The sequence below is a fragment of the Paroedura picta genome, chromosome 3 (assembly GCF_049243985.1).
Source record: "Paroedura picta isolate Pp20150507F chromosome 3, Ppicta_v3.0, whole genome shotgun sequence".
NCBI lineage: Eukaryota > Metazoa > Chordata > Lepidosauria > Squamata > Gekkonidae > Paroedura > Paroedura picta.
Genome location: NC_135371.1, coordinates 130,409,062 through 130,428,104, shown reverse-complemented (window position 1 = coordinate 130,428,104; position 19,043 = coordinate 130,409,062). Strand labels below are relative to the sequence as shown.

The 19,043-nt window shown below is 42.5% G+C and overlaps 2 protein-coding genes across 7 annotated transcripts in view; one reads left to right on the top strand and one right to left on the bottom strand.

Annotated features, from left to right (window-relative positions):
* The window catches only part of RECQL5 (RecQ like helicase 5), a 63,758-nt gene that overhangs the window by 24,281 nt on the left and 20,434 nt on the right, over nt 1-19,043 (bottom strand). The window lies entirely within an intron of this gene.
* On the top strand, nt 152-17,805 carry SMIM5 (small integral membrane protein 5). 4 transcript variants are annotated; one of them, XM_077327765.1, is made up of 4 exons: nt 152-368; nt 783-891; nt 15,370-15,520; nt 16,869-17,805. In XM_077327765.1, exons 2-4 carry the CDS (start codon nt 844-846, stop codon nt 16,976-16,978), a joined length of 309 nt encoding a protein of 102 aa, XP_077183880.1. In that variant the 5' UTR covers nt 152-368; nt 783-843; the 3' UTR covers nt 16,979-17,805. The 4 variants fall into 4 exon arrangements, 3 of the variants coding, with proteins under 3 accessions (XP_077183880.1, XP_077183881.1, XP_077183879.1); XM_077327766.1 differs by lacking the exon at nt 152-368 and adding an exon at nt 6,381-6,614; XM_077327764.1 differs by lacking the exons at nt 152-368; nt 783-891 and adding an exon at nt 15,023-15,171.

Sequence of the window (19,043 nt, the reverse complement as noted above, 5' to 3'; positions counted from 1 at the left end):
AAATGCAGACAATGTTTAGCTGCAGTGGAGAAGCCGTTATCTTGAGGTCACAGGCTCAGCCCCTGGCAGCTTGATTAGGAATGTCCTCGGCCGGAAATATTGCACAACTTAACCACTGCCTGCCAGGATGAACATTACTTGCCTAGACCGAACTCTGTCTCACAACAGGAGTGTATTAGAGAGAATTTATCTCTTTAATACTCACCGTGAAGGGACATTCTTCTCTGAGGAAAGGGAGACAGGAGCTACCCTTTTCAGCTCCTGTCTCCAGCCTGTGGGACTCTAAAAGCAGTCAATTTTAGTGCCAATTCTAAAAGGAGAACAAATGGACAAGACAGAACAGTGACACAGAAAAGAGAAAAAAAGAGGTAAGTAATATAGCTGAGACAGGAAGAGAATCTGCTGGGTATCTAGCTTAACAATTACTTTGGGAAGGACAAGATGTCCTCCTTTCCTCAAAGGACAAGGACCTTTCATATTGAGTATCCAATGGTCCATTCTCCCTCTGAGACAGAGAATATCTTGAGGGACCTCCCAAAGCAGCATCCTCAGTGTCCGCTGAATTGTAATTATTGATTGTGCCATGTCTGATAAATGTGGAAAGAGAAGACCATGTAGCTGCCTTGCAGACTTCCTTGACAGTGGCATACTTCACAAATACAGTATTAGTAGTAGCAGTCTTGACCAAATGGGTTGTGATTCCAGTAGGAAGGGAAGCTTGTGACTTTTATATACTTCTGCTACGCATGCTTTCAGTGCATTATTGATTGTCATTTCCTCAGGTCTGAAGGTTTCCAATATGCTACTGGGGATGAGCAGACAGCTAGTACGAGTAGCGCCAGAATGAATGAAGCGACTGGGCCAAAGCTGAAAGGACGCTCAGTTGTGGAGGTAACTGGTGGCGAAAAGACAGTCCGATGCTCTAAAGATTTTTATTCCATAGGAACCTGGAACGTCAGATCCATGAATCAAGGAAGCTGGACATCGTCAAACAAGAGATGACAAGACTGAACATCGACATTTTAGGAATCAGTGAACTAAAATGGACAGGAATGGGTGAATTTAATTCAGATGAACATCAGGTATAATACTGTGGACAAGAATCTCACAGAAGAAATGGAGTAGCCTTCATAATCAATAAGAGAGTAGGAAAAGCAGTCTTGGGATACAATCCCCAAAATGACAGAATGATCTCAGTTCGAATCCAAGGCAAACCATTCAACATCACAGTAATCCAGGTCTATGCCCCAACCACTGCTGCTGAAGAGGATGAAGTTGACCAGTTCTATGAAGCCCTACAACACCTTCTAGAGGCAACGCCAAAAAATGAGGTGCTTATCATCATGGGGGATTGGAATGCTAAGGTAGGAAGCCAAAAGATAACGGGGATAACAGGCAAGTTTGGCCTTGGAGTACAAAATGAAGCAGGGCACAGGCTGGTAGAATTTTGTCAGGAGAATACAATGGTCATAGCAAACACTCTTTTCCAACAACCCAAGAGACGACTCTACACATGGACATCACCAGACAGTCAACAAAGAAATCAGATTGACTATGTGCTCTGCAGCCAAAGATGGAGAGGGTCTATACAGTCAGTAAAAACAAGACCAGGAGCTGATTGTGGTTCAGATCATCAGCTTCTTGTTGCAAAATTTAGGCGCAAATTGAAGAAAGTAGTGAAAAGCACTAGTCCACTCAAGTATGAACTAAATCATATCCCCGACGAATATACAGTAGAGGTGACAAATAGATTTAAAGAATTAGATCTGATAGAGTACCTGAAGAACTATGGACGGAGGTTCACAACATTGTACAAGAGGTAGCAACTAAAACCATCCCAAAGAAAAAGAAATGCAAGAAATCAAAATGGTTGTCTGAGGAAGTTTTACAAATAGCTAAGGAGAGAAGGGAAGTGAAAGGCAAGGGAGAAAGAGAAAGATACACCCAATTGAATGCAGAATTCCAGAGAAAAGCTAGAAGAAATAAGAATGCCTCCTTAAATGAACAGTGCAAACAAATAGAAGAAAACAATAGAATGGGGAGGACCAGAGATCTTTTCAGGAAAATTGGAGATATGAAGAGAACGTTTCATGCAAAGATGGGTATGATAAGGGACCAAAATGGTAGGGACCTCACAGAAGCAGAAGAGATTTTAAAAGGTGGCAAAATTATACAAGAGCGAGCTTAACATCCCTGATAACCATGATGGGGTAGTTACTGACCTGGAACCAGACATCCTGGAATGTGAAGTCAAATGGGCCTTAGGAAGACTGAGCAACAATAAAGCTAGTGATGGCGACAGCATTCCAGTTGAACTATTCAAAATCTTAAAAGACGATGCAGTAAAAGTGCTACACTCAATATGCCAGCAAATTTGGAAAACTCAACAATGGCCATGGGATTGGAAAAGGTCAGTTTACATTCCAATCCCAAAGAAGGGCAATGCCAAAGAATGTTCAAACTACCGCACCATTGCACTCATTTCTCATGCTGGCAAAGTTATGCTCAAAATCCTACAAGCTAGGCTACAGCAATATGTGGACCGAGAACTTCCAGAAGTACAGGCAGGATTTCGAAGAGGCAGAGGAACTAGAGATCAAATTGCCAATATATGCTGGATCATAGAGAAAGCTAGGGAGTTCCAGAAGAACGTCTACTTTTGCTTCATTGACTATGCTAAAGCTTTTGATTGTGTGGAGCACAACAAATTGTGGCAAGTTCTTAAAGAGATGGGAATACCAGAGCATCTTATTTGTCTCTTGAGAAACCTATATGCAGGTCAAGAAGCAACAGTGAGAACCGAGCATGGAATCACTGATTGGTTCAAAATTGAGAAAGGAGTTTGGCAAGGCTGTATACTGTCGCCTTGCCTATTTAACTTGTATGCGGAGCACATCATGAGAAAGATGAGGTTAGAGGAGTCACAAATTGGGATGAAGATTATTGCAGGGAGAAATATCAACAACCTCAGATATGCAGATGATAACACTCTAATGGCAGAAAGTGAAGAGGAACTAAAGAGCCTGTTGATGCGGGTAAAGGAGGGGAGTGCAAAAGTTGGCTTGAAACTCATCAAGAAAACAAAGATCATGGCATCCGGCCCCCTCAATTCCTGGCAAATAGATGGGGAAGAAATGGAGGTAGTGAGAGATTTTATTTTCCTGGGCTCCAAGATCACTGCAGATGGGGACTGCAGCAAAGAAATTAAAAGACGCTTGCTCCTGGGGAGAAAAGCTATGGCAAATCTAGACACCATCCTAAAAAGCAGAGACATCACCCTGCCAACAAAAGTGCGTTTAGTCAAGGCTATGGTATTCCCAGTTGCAATGTATGGTTGTGAAAGTTGGACCATAAATAAGGCCGAGTGTCAAAGAATTGAGGCTTTTGAACTCTGGTGCTGGAGAAGACTCTTGTGAGTCCCTTGGACTGCAAGGCGAACAAACCGGTCAGTCCTAGAGGAGATCAGCCCTGCCTGCTCCTTAGGCCAGATCCTGAAGATGATCCTGATGATCCTCAAATACTTTGGCCACCTCATGAGAAGGAAGGACTCCCTGGAGAAGAGCCAAATGCTGGGAGTGATTGAGGGCAAAAGAAGACGGGGACGACAGAGAATGAGGTGGCTGCATGGAGTCACTGAAGCAGTTGGTGCGAGCTTAAATGGACTCCGGGGAATGGTAGAGGACAGGAAGGCCTGGAGGATCATTGTCCATGGGGTCACGATGGGTCAGACACGACTTTGCACCTAACAACAACAAAATGCATCTAAAGAAACAGTTTTGGATTGTTTACAAGCTGGTGAAGATAACTTCCTTCCAGCCCCAAATGACCACTCCATACAATAGGTAAGGGATGAACTTGATTTTAAATAATTTTAGGACTGGGTCTCTAAGAAAATCACCCTTTGTATAGAAAAATACCCAGACCCCATCATCCTTTGTGCAGAGAACTGAATAAATGCTAAATGCACATTTCAATTTAGCGTCTCTTTCAATATAACTCAAAGATACCTGAAAGAGCTGCACTGATTGAGTTGATGTGAATACTCCAAAGAGATTTTTGGGATGATGACCCACAGGTGCTCCAGTCTTTGTAATGGAATCAGTGAGCTCTTCTGTACATTTACAATGAATTCATGGTTTTGTGGACATTGGATGGCCACCTGTGTACCCAATTTCCTTTTGTCTTTGGGAGCTGTTTTTTTTATACCCCACATTTTACAGACAACCATCCAGTCTCTATGCAGACACTGTGACCCTTTTTCAAAGCTTGGATGGACAGAGGGTGATGGCCTGCCAACACAGTTCTGAGTTTTGTTCCCTTGGAAGATGGGGAGATTGGAAAACCCTTATCACATAACATTTGGTGACTAATTCCACGGTCCAGAGATCAGCCTGTGACTGCATCTAGACTTCCTTGAAGTGGAGTAGTCTTCCCCCAGAATCAAGGGGCTGTCGTGCTTTGGGATGTTTTCCATCACAGTCAATCTTTTCTGATTTATTGCTGGGTTGCCTGGATAATCTGGAGCTGAAATGTCCTCTTCTGAAGAAGGGTCTGGAGTGGTTCCAGTTTGATTTTCTTTGATCATGTTTGAATCTCATAAAGGTACGGTGGGAACAAACGGAAGAATCACCATTTGACCATCTGTCTAAGCATCTCAGTTTTGAAGGAGTTCCTTCTCTTTATTTCTGGTCTCCACTAGAATCTTATCCCGGCAGACCCCAAATAATGTGTCTTCCTAGAATGTGTGTGCCATCATTATAGTCTTGAGGAGAAAGTTGGCTTCCCAGACCCGAGCAAGAGGATTCTTCTTGCTGCCATGGCCAGAATCCATTGTTGCACCACTGCGAAGGAGGTGTTGGCCCCTTCTGTGAAATATCTACTGGACTCAGAAAGTAGCTGGAATAAATTCCTGGTCCATACAATAGACGCCTGGACACAACAGATACAGTCGAAGCTGCTTTAATTGCCAAGATAATTGCTTTGTGAACCTTTCTCAATGCAAAGTCTGCCTTTTTATCTAAGCTGTTGCAAATGGACCCGACCATCTTCCAGTAACAGGCCAAAGGACTGCAGAGTTCTTCCACACACACACCCCAATCTAGTCCCTGTGGTATTCCTGAATGCAATGGGCTTGGCCCCTAGTATAAGCCTTTCCTGATCAGTCAACACAAGGAGTTTCTTTGCAGGTCAGTTCGGAGGAGGATATCAAAATAATCATCTCACAAGCAATGGGAGATTTGGGTTTGTTTCTGCGCTTTTGGTGCTTCATTTCTGATCCTCTGTGACCTTGGCGATCCTCCCCGCTGCAGAGGAGAGGACATGCAGTAATGGGTTTAAACTTCAAGAACAACGATATAGACTAGATATCAGGAAAAAAATTTTCACAGTCAGAGTAGTTCAGCAGTGGAATAGACTGCCTAAGGAGGTGATGAGCTCCCCCTCACTGGCAGTCTTCAAGCAAAGGTTGGATGCACACTTTTCTTGGATGCTTTAGGATGCTTAGGGCTGATCCTGCGTTGAGCAGGGGGTTGGACTAGATGGCCTGTATGGCCCCTTCCAACTCTATGATTCTATGATTCCCTCCTCCCTGCAGACACTCAGCAAGTTCTACAAGATTTGTCTTTTCCTGCTCACTAGCACTGTTGTATGAATGCTGGATCTCTGCTCTTTTAATTCTATATTAAACTTTTAATTTTGTACCTACTATCATTGAAATGTATAACCTGCCCTACACTCAAGGACGCATCATCAGGGATCAATATCCATTAAACAAAGATAATGCATGATTAATCTATGTTACTGGGTTACATGCGGTCCTAAAGGCCATGAACTGCCAAACCCTGGTTGAAACGCCTCCTTTGTGTAGATTTGCAGAAATGCAGCCAAGTCTGACCACGTCCATTTCAAACAATTCAGCCTAATTGGTTTTTTATATGATAAAATTACCAAATAATCCAAAAAAACGTATGTTACATTCTGGGGGCATCCCTAAGTAAAAACCTAAAGACCCAGATGTTCCTGTACAACTGAAGGGCAGGAACCACCTTCCGATTCTTATATTCCTTTCTCTTTATTGTCAGCCGCTTCTTCACAGAACAGCAGTTGATTATTCTTTGGTAGACAGCAAAGGATTTAGAAGCTTGGAGAGAGGCTAATTCCTGTACTAAGCAGGCAAGAAACCCAAAGGAAACTTGCTCAATTGTCACAGGGGCTATAAAAACAGAGGAGAAACTTTGTATACAGTCAAGAGTAAGGCAGAGCTTGCAACAAGTGTGGGTTTCAGGAGCTTTGCTCTGGGGAGTATATACCAGCTGCAAATCTCCACTGTCTTCCCTCCCCTCTCCCTGGCGCTCATGTAACATGAAACTTCGCATCTCCAGGACGACCAACAACAAAAAGAGGTTCAGAGAGAGAGAGAGAGCGCGCACAAGCAAGCGTGCGCACACAACGCAGACACTGAAAGCAGCTGGCTGTCAGCATCAGGGAAAAGAGCAGCCGAGCAAGGAAAGAGAGGATAAAGAGAGGGTCAAAAATGGAAGGAGAGCTGACATGAAATGAAGACAACAGAAAGAAAAACACAAAGGACAACCATCTAACCCGGCTGCACCACTGGGGTAAGGCTGGCTTTTGCCTCTTCTCATCCTGCTACAGCGCCTCAGCAAAGGAAGGATTCCATTGTTCAGCTTAAGCCTTTGTCAAGATTTTATGGCAAGAGTTAGAACTGCAGGGAGGACACAGGATGGAAGAGCAAGAAGGTGGTGGGAGATGAAAACTAGTTGTTCAGCAGTCAAGAGTGTGAGCCAGCTGCATGCTCCCTTGTACGGGGCCCTAAACACTTTAACATCAGTAAGGGTGGGGGGGGGGGATGCAAGGCTGTTTTGTGACCCAGGCATGAGAAAATCTGAGACATCTTCCCAGGAATTGGCAATTAGTCTGATTATACAGCTGAAATTCCTCAGGCAATTGAGGGAATTCTCACCAAACTGTGGAATAATCATTAAAACTTTGTTGTATGTTTCTCTGAAGATAAAAGTTCTGGTTGAGCAAGAAAGCTACTATATTGCCATTACACACAACTAAGAGTGTGTCTCAAGATTAAGGAGTTTGTGCCAATTAGAAAACATTCCACATTCCTATACTTGTTTTTGGTTCTTCAGCACAGTTAGAGTAGAAGCAGCTGCTGAAAGAGGGCCCAGGCTTTAATGGAGTGTCAGTGAGGAATTCTAGGAGGGGTTGTTTATTTTTTCAAAATGGATTACTACAGGCAGTAGTTCAGTGCAGGTTTTTCTTGCTTTCCTGGGAACTCTGACACTTTAACCACAACATTCTCTGAACACTATTTGGATTGGGATATTCAGCTAGCATGCAAACAGGTCAGGGGATGAAATCTTTGCACAGAAACACAACCACAAGCAATAAAGGGCCAATCTAATGAAAATATATAGAACAAACTCAGATACAACTCTGATCCAAACAGCACTGTGATGGTATGGCATAACTGGCCCTGCCATCAAAGGCTCACTGAGTTGGGTACCTTTTCATAAGGTAATAAAGACATCTACAAGTTGGCTGTAGGGAGACACCCCCATTGACTGAATTCTTTATGCTCTACAAGCAAGGTTGCTCTGGTCCAGTTTTAAAACATTTATTTTCTTTCTTCTCTATACATAGGCTATAAATGTATCTACTAATGTAGATGACCACTTCATACATCTTTGAAGGAGGATCTGTAGCTTACAAAGGGTCATGCAACATGAAATAAGCTAGCAACAGTGAAATCCTAAACAGAGCTACACCCTTCTAAACCCACTGATTTCAACAGATTTAGAAGGCTGACATTCTGCTCAGGATTGCATTCTAAGTTACTACACGATTGTTCACTGCTTTTACTGCAGATTAATACATCTATCCACCTGGAATTTACTACAAATAGCCTTTGAGGTAATCCTGTCCAGGACTAACAAGTAACCAGCAGCAGTCAAACATTACAGAATCAATATCTAAAGCACAGCCACACAATAATTTTACTACATTTTACTCCAGTACCCCCCCCTCCTCCCCAGATGTAAAGGCTGTGACCGTTTATGCACTGGGAACTTCACTGCCCCAGCTCCCATGCAGGAGCACAAATCAGGGCAGATGAGGTGCACCAGGCCAAATGCTCCCTCGTGTGGGTTCAGGAAGAGGTGGGGCAACCTGACACAACTAAAACTCCAGCCTGCAACCCGGCATAAAACCTCCAGTGCATGAACAGTCTATGTGAGTCAAAGCTCACTTTGTGACAAAGTGAGATTTTGACAAACTGAGATCTGACTCACAACAGCTTATACCCTTGGGTAAAAAATGGTCTTCAAGGTGCTATTGGGCTCAAATTATGTTCTAGTATTGCAGAATAACATGGTTAGCAACATGAAACAATTTTTTTACTAAAATATCACATTAATAGAATTAACAGAATTTGCCTTTTATCAGGTTCTATGCAAGTCAGCCATACCAATACCTAATGCTAGCTTTTCTCCAGCATCTATCTTGCACAACCCACCAAATGAAGATTTCACAATTCACTGTGTCAAACAAGTTTTGAATGCCTGTCTGATAAAATATTCTGACTTTGATTAAATGTAGTCCTTATCTTTGAATAATTTTAACTCATGAGACATATCGTAACACTTTCTCACTTACTATCTTTCATGGATGATTTACAGGCCAAGAAAGGGAAGAGTTGTATCTGTGACAGGTCTTCTGTAAAAACTATTGAACATTCCTTTTCTTTTTCTTCTGTGTAATTCATTTGGATTTGAGAAGAAAATTTCTGCATCCTCATCTGGATAAGAAACGTGTTTGCTCTTCTAACTACCATTTAAAGACTCTGTTAGCAGGCCTGGATTTTAATATACCATTAGATGTGTGCAAATATACAGCTGCTGCAATAGCTTTATCATTTGTTGCCAAAGATGAAACTCTTTGCACTTACAATCAATTTGATCTAACTATTTCTGTGATACTTTAGTGCCATTTTCATACTAGCAGCACAATATCCTTATCCTTCCATGGTTCCTCTATATATTTGTGAAAAAGCCTGGGGGGGGGGTAGAATGTGTCCGGCTGTCCAAGTTGGAATAGGGCCAATCAGGGTGCAGCCAGTAAAGCTGGAAGCACACTGATTGGCCCTGTCCCTGCAGCTCCCGCCCTCTGTCCCTGGACTCTAGCCTCTTTGCTCTCAGCCAGCAGCAGATAAGGGAAGAGGGCCTGGGCAAAGGGTGGTGGTGGAGGGCCTGCTAACGAGGGCCTCTTGGCCTGCTGACTGCCTGCTAAGGAGCTCAGTCCTGGGCCTGCTAATGAGCTGGCCAGCCCCTGGCCACCTCACTTGATCTGGCTGCGAGCTGCGGCCCAAAGCCACCTTAAGCTGCCTGGCCGGGGGCTAGGGGAGAGGACCATTTCAAGGCCCGTTCTTAGGAATGGGCTTTGAAGCTAGTGTGTGTGTATGTGTATGTGTGTGTCTATATATATATATATATATATACACACACACACACACACACACACACACACACACACACACACACACACACACACACACACACACATACATACATATATATATATATATATATATAAGCCCCCAAGGCTTTTTCACAAATATATAGAGGAACCATGGAAGGATAAGGATATTGAGCTGCTAGTGTGTGTGTGTGTGTGTGTGTGTGTATACATACATACATATTTAGAACACGCATCATTTGAGGATGTTTGCAGGCAAACAACAAAATTATTTCCAAGTTATTTTCTTCCAACCAAAGATAATTAAAGGGAAATAAGCAGGAATCTAGTGGCTAACTTGCCACCCTGAATCATGAGGAAAGGTGGGATATAAGGTTTTAGTAAATAAATTAAGTAAGCCAATTTTATTCCAGCATAAACCTTAGCAGACACAAAAGCACGACATTCTTTTAGTCTTTAAAGTGCCACTAGATTACTGCTTATTTTTGCCATGACAGACCAACACAGTTACTGCTTCATAATAATGAAACTGATCACTTTCTCTAGGCAGAGATCTGAATTCTATGGTTCCTGTTAAAGACTCCTAATAGCTGGATCCCTTTTTTGAGAAAACTATTGTTTCTCTTAGCTGAGCACTGAGAGGAAAAATAAAACAATAATACAAAGCAAGCATCTAGGACCAACATCTAAGAAGTGAAAAACAGAGTGTTTTATGGTAAAAAATACAGAAGAGTTTGGCAGGGGCCTCATCCAGCAGCAAAGGGGAAACATGCAATTTGAAACATATGTCTAGGAATAAGAAGGCAAAGCCCTGGCTTGTGTTACCAGCTGTCATACTGTTAAAGAGGCCTCTCAGTATCCATAAAGCACAACTGCCAAGGAGAAGTCGCCAGAGGCCATGCGGCACTACACACTAGCAATTCACAGCAGGAAAAAAACCCTATGCTATTTTGAAGAAGCTGCCATAGAACAGTGACTTGCCTTTCTGCCCCTTTCCTCAAGCATATTACAGGCTGCCCCTGAATGGTATGCAGCAGATGTATTCACTAAATAGGAGGCATGTACTTCAAAAAGGTGGGATAAACTTAAAAGGCATCCTGGAGATGCAAGAGAAACATCACAGCAAGAAGAAATTGCAGGACAAACTGCCAACTTTAAACTCATAGGAAATGATATCCCTTACTACAGTTGCATGTGGTGAGGTGACATCCATCATCAGATTAAGGTAAAGGTAAAGGTATCTGCTGTGCAAGCACTGGGTCATGTCTGACCCTTGGGGTGATGCCCTCTAGCGTTTTCATGGCAGACTCAATACAGGGTGGTTTGCCAGTGCCTTCACCAGTCATTACCGTTTACCCCCACCCATCAAGCTGGGTACTCATTTTATCGACCTCGGAAGGATGGAAGGCTGAGTCAACCTTGAGCCGGCTGCTGGGATTGAACTCCCAGCCTCATGACAGACAGCATTTATGCTGCCTTACCACTCCGCGCCACGAGGCTCTAGCATCAGATTAGGTAGGCCTAAAAAAAAAAAAAAGCATTTATCCCTTCCTCTTCTGAGTAAAAGTAAACTCAGCTGCATACACACAAAGCTTCTAGTCTGGATTTAATTTTCAGTTAAGCTATTTTTATTATCGCAAACAGTTCCAATGGATTTTATTGCTACTCAAAAATTTAGGTGAGTTCATCACAAACTCCTAAAAGTTTCCTGCAGAGTCCTACCAGCCATCAAGCTAGTCCATCCGCTTTGTGCTGCAAGAAATTTAGATGCCTCAGTACATTCAACAGTAGAGGACCTCAACAATGTCATGGCAGTTTAAAGTTTAGATGTTAAGGGTGAAGAAACCATTTGTATGAAGAAGCATAAGTACGAAGGTTACTTGCTCTTACAAATACACTGTGATGTGGCAAAACAAAGGTACAAGCAAAAGAAATTCAACCACTCAAAGCCAACACTGCATTTCTCATGCCTGTGACTATTTCATCATATTCAAAAAACAACTACACGTTATTTGGTGGCACTGCAACATCTATGTAACTAACGAGGGGTTAGGCCCGCTTTGAAAGCAGGCCTCGGCATAGTGTCATCCACACTAGTCTGTGAGCACTGGGGATGGGAGGGTGGGAAACAACCTCCCCCCCCCCACACCTGCTGTCAGGGTGGAAGGCTTGGAGGTAGCTGGGAGGTGATGGCAACCACCCCGTCCCCACGCAGATGTTGTGAGTGCACGGGGATCAGAAGGGTCTCCACCGGTCTGCCAACAGTTCTCCTCACAACGCAGGGAAGCGGGCAAGCAGGTGGGGTAGAGGCTTGTGGGGGCCCTGGCCCCAGGTGGGCCACAGAGCCAGCAGAAGGCCCTCATGGAGGTATGGGGACAAATGGTTGGGGCAGAGGCTGGAGCATAAATCGACTGGCGTGGGAAAGCAGCACATGGGCAGCGGAGTGCGTCCGGGGAGGGCCAACCAGAGGGCATGCAGGTTGTGAGAAACACCCTGCACATTTTATTATATAGGGTGCTGTGGTGTAGTGATTTGATTCCCATTCCTCCACATGTAGCCAACTGGGTGACCTTGGGCTAGTCACAATCCTGCTAGAGCTTTCTTGCAGAGGAATTCTTAGAGCTCTCTCAACCCCACTTACTTCACAGGGTTTCTGTTGGGAGGAGAGGAAAGGAAAGGTGTTTGTAAACCACTTTGGGATTCCTTCAGGTAGTGAAAAGCAGCTTTCTTCTGCATTTCGACTAAATAGTCTCCTTAGTGTGCGCATAGCTAATGCCAGTAGCCAAACTATTCCTTGCCTTCAAGTAATCCTAGCTCTGCTAACAGTTAAACAGAGAACTCAGAAAAACTGGTAGTTCAGTTGTGGGGGAAGGCCATTCATCTGGCAACCCCTTAATATCAGCATAAGATATTTATTTATAGCAATTAAACATGTAGAGCTCCAAGGGGGAAAAACCTGAGGGCAACTGAATACAGGGCATCAATCATAGGTATACCACAATTAACCTAACCTTGCAGACATGAAGGTTGCCAAACTAGTTTTAGTGACATGGTATGCTGAATTCCTGCGGTTCTCATCACCTCAGTTTTAAAAAGAGCTGTTCTGCTGTGGACCCATCCCTGTTATTTGGGTGAGGTTCAAAAGGCAACTAACCAACTGCACAGATGGTAAACACTGGTGTTGGAATCTAAATCTAGAGGCTCCTTTATGGCTTACAGATGGGCAAAGTATTCTACACTGTACCTTCCTTGCTATATTTTTCTTCTCAGCAGCCTCCTTATTCGGTCCATTAGTCTTAACCTTCATGGGTTACTTGATGAAATAGTGACTTTTCTTTTCTGAGGTAGTCACCAGTGTAGGAGTGAGATCTAGTTCATCTAAGGTCAAAGTCTGTCCCCTGGACCATGTTGGTCATAGTTTTGCAAAAGGCACTATTAAAAAGTAACTGTGTCTTATTTGGGTGGCTTTGTACCATCAGTTTGTGGCTACACAGAGGGATGACAACTGTTTCAGCGACACAATATTCTCATTAGCGAACTCTGAAGAGCCTTGTGATTGTATTTTTGCTGGCAAATAAGTCCTGCTTTCCTAACAAAACCACTCAAGCAGCCAAAGGGATAATTCTTTCCAGAATTCAAATCTTTAGCCACTGCCAAGACAGACAGGCAGACACTCTGATACTGATTTGTTTCATGAGAGAAGGACGTTCTGGCCTTGACAAGCCTGAGAACTTTGAGGCTTTTTCCTTTCAATGTATAAAGATGAATGAATAATAACTAAACAATACCCACTGTCCTTCATTACAGTTAGTTTACCAGAAACAAAGCAAATATTCCACCTTTCAGTCTTTTAGAAAGATATTATCATGAAGTATAATTTTAAAGTTCAATGACGGAGAATAGAAATCACATAATTCAGAGCCACTAAAAAATGGAGGCAGACTATGGTTACGAGTTTAATCATAAATGGGGAAAAAATGACTCTAGTTACAGTTTGTCTTGCAAACTAAAGTCTGAGTCACAAAGTATGCTGAACAGATGTCAATCTTAGCCACCTCCTGATAATGGAACACAACCACAGGACAGGCGGCTGAGAATATCCTTGGTGGGATACCATATTGGAGGAAGAGATCTACCACACTATCCAGAACCAGATGGAAGTGTTCTGACAAAGCATTTAACAAACAATGCCTTCAATTATCCACCAGGTGACAGAGCGATATGGATGAAAAGCAGATTTCCAGACACACCATTGCATAAACAAAAATGACTGACTGCTCTGTAATAAATTTTCATAAGGATAGAAGTTCTTAAAGGTTTAGTTTGGGGAGGGAAGATGTTCAGTAGTTCAGGCAGTAGAACAATAGCTCTTAAGGTGTGGCATTTTCCCATTATGATGTTATGCAAAGCCCTGTACTTATTAGGCATGCACAAGAGGGGTCCTGTGCAACTCACAGAGAGGGAATCCCATCTCCCTTTACATGATGAGGCCTGGCTCATCTCCCTTCCCAATCCCATTCCCTTGTTGTGGAGCCTGCTGCGACTCCAGGCCCCCACAGTTGATTTTTGGCCCAGCCACTGCTGTGATTAGGCCTGCAGCAGCTCCTGAACTCAACCATGACTGCAGCCGGACCCTGAGTGGCTCTCGGACTCCACCATGGCCGGGCCCACTGTAGCTCTTGGACTTCACCACACAGCTGGGCCCAGAACAGTTCCACAACTCTACTAGTAGACTTACTTCCAGAACACAAGGCAATTCCATTGGCTGATTATGCACATACAAAAATATTGTTTGGAGGGGGGATTTAACCCAACCCCATATATTTTTTTTGAAGTTTAAGATTTTTCTGCAAATCTCAGAGGTCCCTTTCCTACAAATGTACAAGCAACCATAACCAAAAATTTCTATAATCTCCTTTGGAAAATCAAAATACTTTCTAAACCATGCTAAGGCACAGCCATGGAATATTCTGCTTTATACCAGAATGTTACAGTTCTGTTATCTAATGACACTTAGTGCAGCCTAAAGTCCATCAATGAAAGAATGCCTATGACAGATCAGCTGTGAGAGGATCTCCCAGCAGAAAATAAAAAAAGATACACATATAAACTGTACTTCTAACAGCAAGCACACCTGGTAGAGTGCACTGAGGACCTCACAAACTCCTTTAACGAGCATGCATTACAAAATACAAACAAATTTAAAGCATTAGAGAAAATTACCTGCATCAAACGGAACAAGTAGGTAGGTATTAAAAGTATTATTTTCTTCAATGCCTGAAATTCATTTGAAACCTACACTAAACAAGTAGAATGAGTATCGGTGAATTCCCATAACGAGAAGCTGATCAGGATTTGCAGTACTGCCACTCTGTGCCATTCTTAGACGCTATAACATTTAGAACATCTCATCAAGCAGTTGAAATCAAAGAATCTTAAGAGCAGAACCAAATAATTCTCTCTGGAATGAAGTTTAGAATATGGAACACCATTTAGCATATGGAATATACACACCTTCTGTGTGTGTTCCATATGCAAACACCCCAAGCCCTGCTCAGTGAATTGTCATTTCAGAGAGAAGCAGAGTTGTCAGAATCAGGGCATACTTTATTGCTACACCTCTTAAGAAATGGGAACGAAGAACTGGAGAAACAGCTTTTGATTTACCCTGTATGTATACTATATCAGGATATTCAAAACGAGCACAATAAGCCTCCTCCTCAGTGGCTGTACAGGAGTAGAAATACAAGGGCAGAATCCTGATAAACTTGTTCTGCTGATGATCTCATTACCAAAAGGTGTTTTGTAATGCAAAGTTATTAACTAAGCTCTCATGTACTCCTTTCCCCCACCTATGTTGTGTCTTAGAAAACCTGGGCTAATACAGGCAGGATGTCTCACGGGGACTTTCAGAATGAACTCTACACTATTGGTGAAAAATTACTGAACAAGTTCCAGAGATTACCAAAGGGGGATATATTGGAGATTGCATTCTTTTTCGTCATTGTCCTGTTCATTGGTAAGTAAGATGCTTTCCAGATGCTTGTTAAGAGTCTTTGGGCTGGTCAACCTGGTTACTTTGTTTTCAGGAGCTTAATGTGAATCAGTACTAGGACTTATCACTTGGAATGGAGCAGTTACTAGAACAAGTAGCAAAGAGGTTATCAACAACTGCCTCAGCACTAAGAATAGCAGTAAAATGAAAAGCAACTGCAGAATGAATCTTTTTCATTGATGTCCTGCCTTTCTGCCCAACAGGGGACCCAAAGAGGCTTAACATTGTTCTCCTCACCTCCATTTTATCTTCACAAACTATAGGTTACGCTTATACAGCAGGGTAGAGATTTGAACCGAGGTCTCCCAGATCCTAGTTCTTTACCACCACGCTGGCCGTGAACGCCAGTGAAGTAAATGCCAATAAAGACAGCTGTCTACTCTTTAAACACTCTGATTGTATGGTTATGGCTGTGCAAAGTTGTAAATACTCCTCAAAGTAACAGCCTTCTGTATCATGGTTATGTGGGAGTTTTGCCTCTAACAAAAACCAGCCAACAGGATTAGCAGTAGTTATAACAAGCCTCAGTCCCCATGAAGAATCAAAGTGGGGTCGGAGGGACAACTTGGAAATCTCCTTCTCTTCACTAAGCTGAGGCTTGACCAGGCTGACTCCCCCTCTTTTATTTAACTGATATTCAGCAGGTCTCAACAACCCATTGTTGAAGCATTTTCAGTGTGATTAGTACAGAAAGTATATTTTCCTGCGTACTTCAGAAGTCTCTAGAGACCCCTATACCCTGTTCTCTGTATGGTCAGGTTTTGCTGTTTTCATTATCTATGCAAGGACCTATGATTTTACTATTAGATAGAATGCTACAAACAGAAGTGGCCACAGTTTTGTCTATCTGTCTGTCTCAAACACACACACACATGTGTTTCTCCTTTCATCTTCACCCACTCTAGCTTTTCAGTCCCAAGTTTTTAATACTTTTTACTACCAGTCAAGTTGATATTCCCTTCACTGCCTTGGCCCAAGCCCTATTTTCTGAGAATCTACAGTTTTGATATCAGTCATGACAAAGATTAATCCTTATTGAGTATGGCTGGAACAATGTTTAAGTTTCAGAGGGTTGGAAGCCCAAATAAACAGTTTAAAGCAATAGGATACAAGGCCCAGTTTGGTCATCCCAATGCTACAAACTCTGACCATTAGCAAGTAGTTGATTAGGGTTGTTTGCCATTCAAGGGGACAAAAAACCCAAAAAGGTATAATGAAATCCCTACTGCACTGCAAAATGGCTTAGGTTCATTCTAAATTGTTAAACATTTTCAGGAACTAATATGCTCCCTCTTCTTTTTTCTCACTCCAGGTACAATACTTGTGATGACAATCATAGCCTGCAGCTTTTGCTGCTTCAACTGTGGGAGCCCAGATCCCAGGGGCAGGAAGATCCGTGTTGAGCCAGCAGCCCATAAGTGAGAATGCACTGCAAAGAGGGCGGAAATTCTAAGGAATGAATGTGAAGAGTCTGTTGTCAGCCACCACAGGAGAAACCTTGCAGAGCAGTTGACCAACAAGATAGCAGAAATTTGGATGTCAAGCTTCAAGCAGAAAAAAGGGGAAAAATCCTACGTCAACTAGGATTTTGTGTCATAGATACTGCATGACTATACAAGGAAGCAATACAGTCCACAGTATTTATCTCTCTGCCCTCAGGAGACATTCACTATTAAAATGCTAAACTTGCCATAGCTTGCCTGGATATGAATCCCAACATAAAACCAAAAAGAGCAGAAGCCTTGAACAATCTTAAGGAAACTTCCATGCTTGTACAAAAGGGAGAGTTGCAGGGAGATCCCGGACACCAGGACTCTCCGGTATGAACTTCCAAGCTACATGCAAATATTCAGTACTTAGCACAACAACTATAATAAGGGCCCTATTTCTTCCTTGCTGACCAACCATCTACAGCAAAGGACACTAACCACAGAATGTCTGTCTGAGTAATCCAATCAGGAGGTGGTGCAGCTTTGCAGTTAACATATGAGCTCAGTGACTAGGAAACCAGGTGGCGACAAAGCCCCCGCCCCCCCAAGATATGACAGCTGCCAAAGTGAACATGCAAACTATATGCAACAGCCACTGTCTAAGTAGCAATGAGAGTGAAATAATACCTAGTCCCCAAAACAATGTGTTGTTTGGTTTGTCCACTTTTCAGTTATTGTTAATAAGCAAACAGAAAATGCTTTGTTTTTCCCATTTAAAAACTTTGCTGCATTTGCTATAAACTAAGTATTATAATGAAACGGGAAGAAGAGATTGCCCATTCTTACATGTTCAGAATCTATAGCCAAACACCTACTCCGGAGGAAAAACTGTATTTTCCTATTAACAGTTTATATTTATGGCAGTAAAATTCCTGAGGTTTAAGGTTGAGAGTTCAAAAGTAAAAAAAGAGAAAGGGCAGGAAAAAACCTTATTTCTCAATCTCGGTTGGAAGCTTCTTAACTATTGTGACCAGATTTTAACATTGGTAAAGCGGGACACCATTGACCGTGGGGTTCGTCATTAAAAATTTGGTCTATATGGAGCAACAAAAAGTTTCAGAGAATGCATAGAATGCAAAAATAGTATTGTAATATATATTTTTTAATTTCAATGTTAGTACAATTTGCCAGGTACCCCAGATGTTCCTCCAAAAGTGGGACAATCTGATCACCTTATTCTTAACACAAGGGACACCAAAAAGGACGGGCTTAGCTCTTAGCCCCAATTACTTGTGTAGGAAAGAGATTTGAGAGACAACAGTGAGGGCAGTGTTCATTCAGAAAATATACAGAGCAGCTGCGCAACGGAATTATGACAAATGGCAAAGCAAAAGCACAGCCAAAAAATGAATAGTAAAGCTTTTAACTGTAAGCAAATTCTTTTCCAGAAAGGCTGCCCCTGTGTATGTTTCATTTCTGCTCTACTGAGCTTCAACGTGTACAAAATGTGTCTATGCAAGGGAACAGCAATGGAGCTTGACAACTGAAAGGGCAAACAAAAGAAGCAGAAAGATGGACTGTTGCCTCCAAACTTCTACAAAACGAACTGTTCGTGCTGTAATAAATGATCATCATCACATTATCTGTAACCAGTCCCTAATTAAGAGATCCTCCTACCAACAAATTCAAATAGTCCAAGCCAGAGCTTCCCAAACATATATACACACACACAAATGGAGGACCTGTAAGGACTTGGGGGCATCTCACTTTCCCTTCCCAATTATTTCCTCTTCCCTTTTCCTGTTTCCTCCTCTGATCTACCTAATTTGTATCCCCCCCCCACACACTCATTTTTGCTCATTTTGGCATTTGGAAATGGTGCTGCTGGCCACCAGGCCAGCTGTACTGTGGGATACATCACCATAATCATCATCATATTTGTTTCCTGCCCTTTTTCTCAGCCTCAGAGTGGGTAACATCAAGTACACAAAATCTTAAGAGGTAAAAACAATTCTGCCATTCAATGCCTATTTCTAATATTTCAACAACAGGAAGGA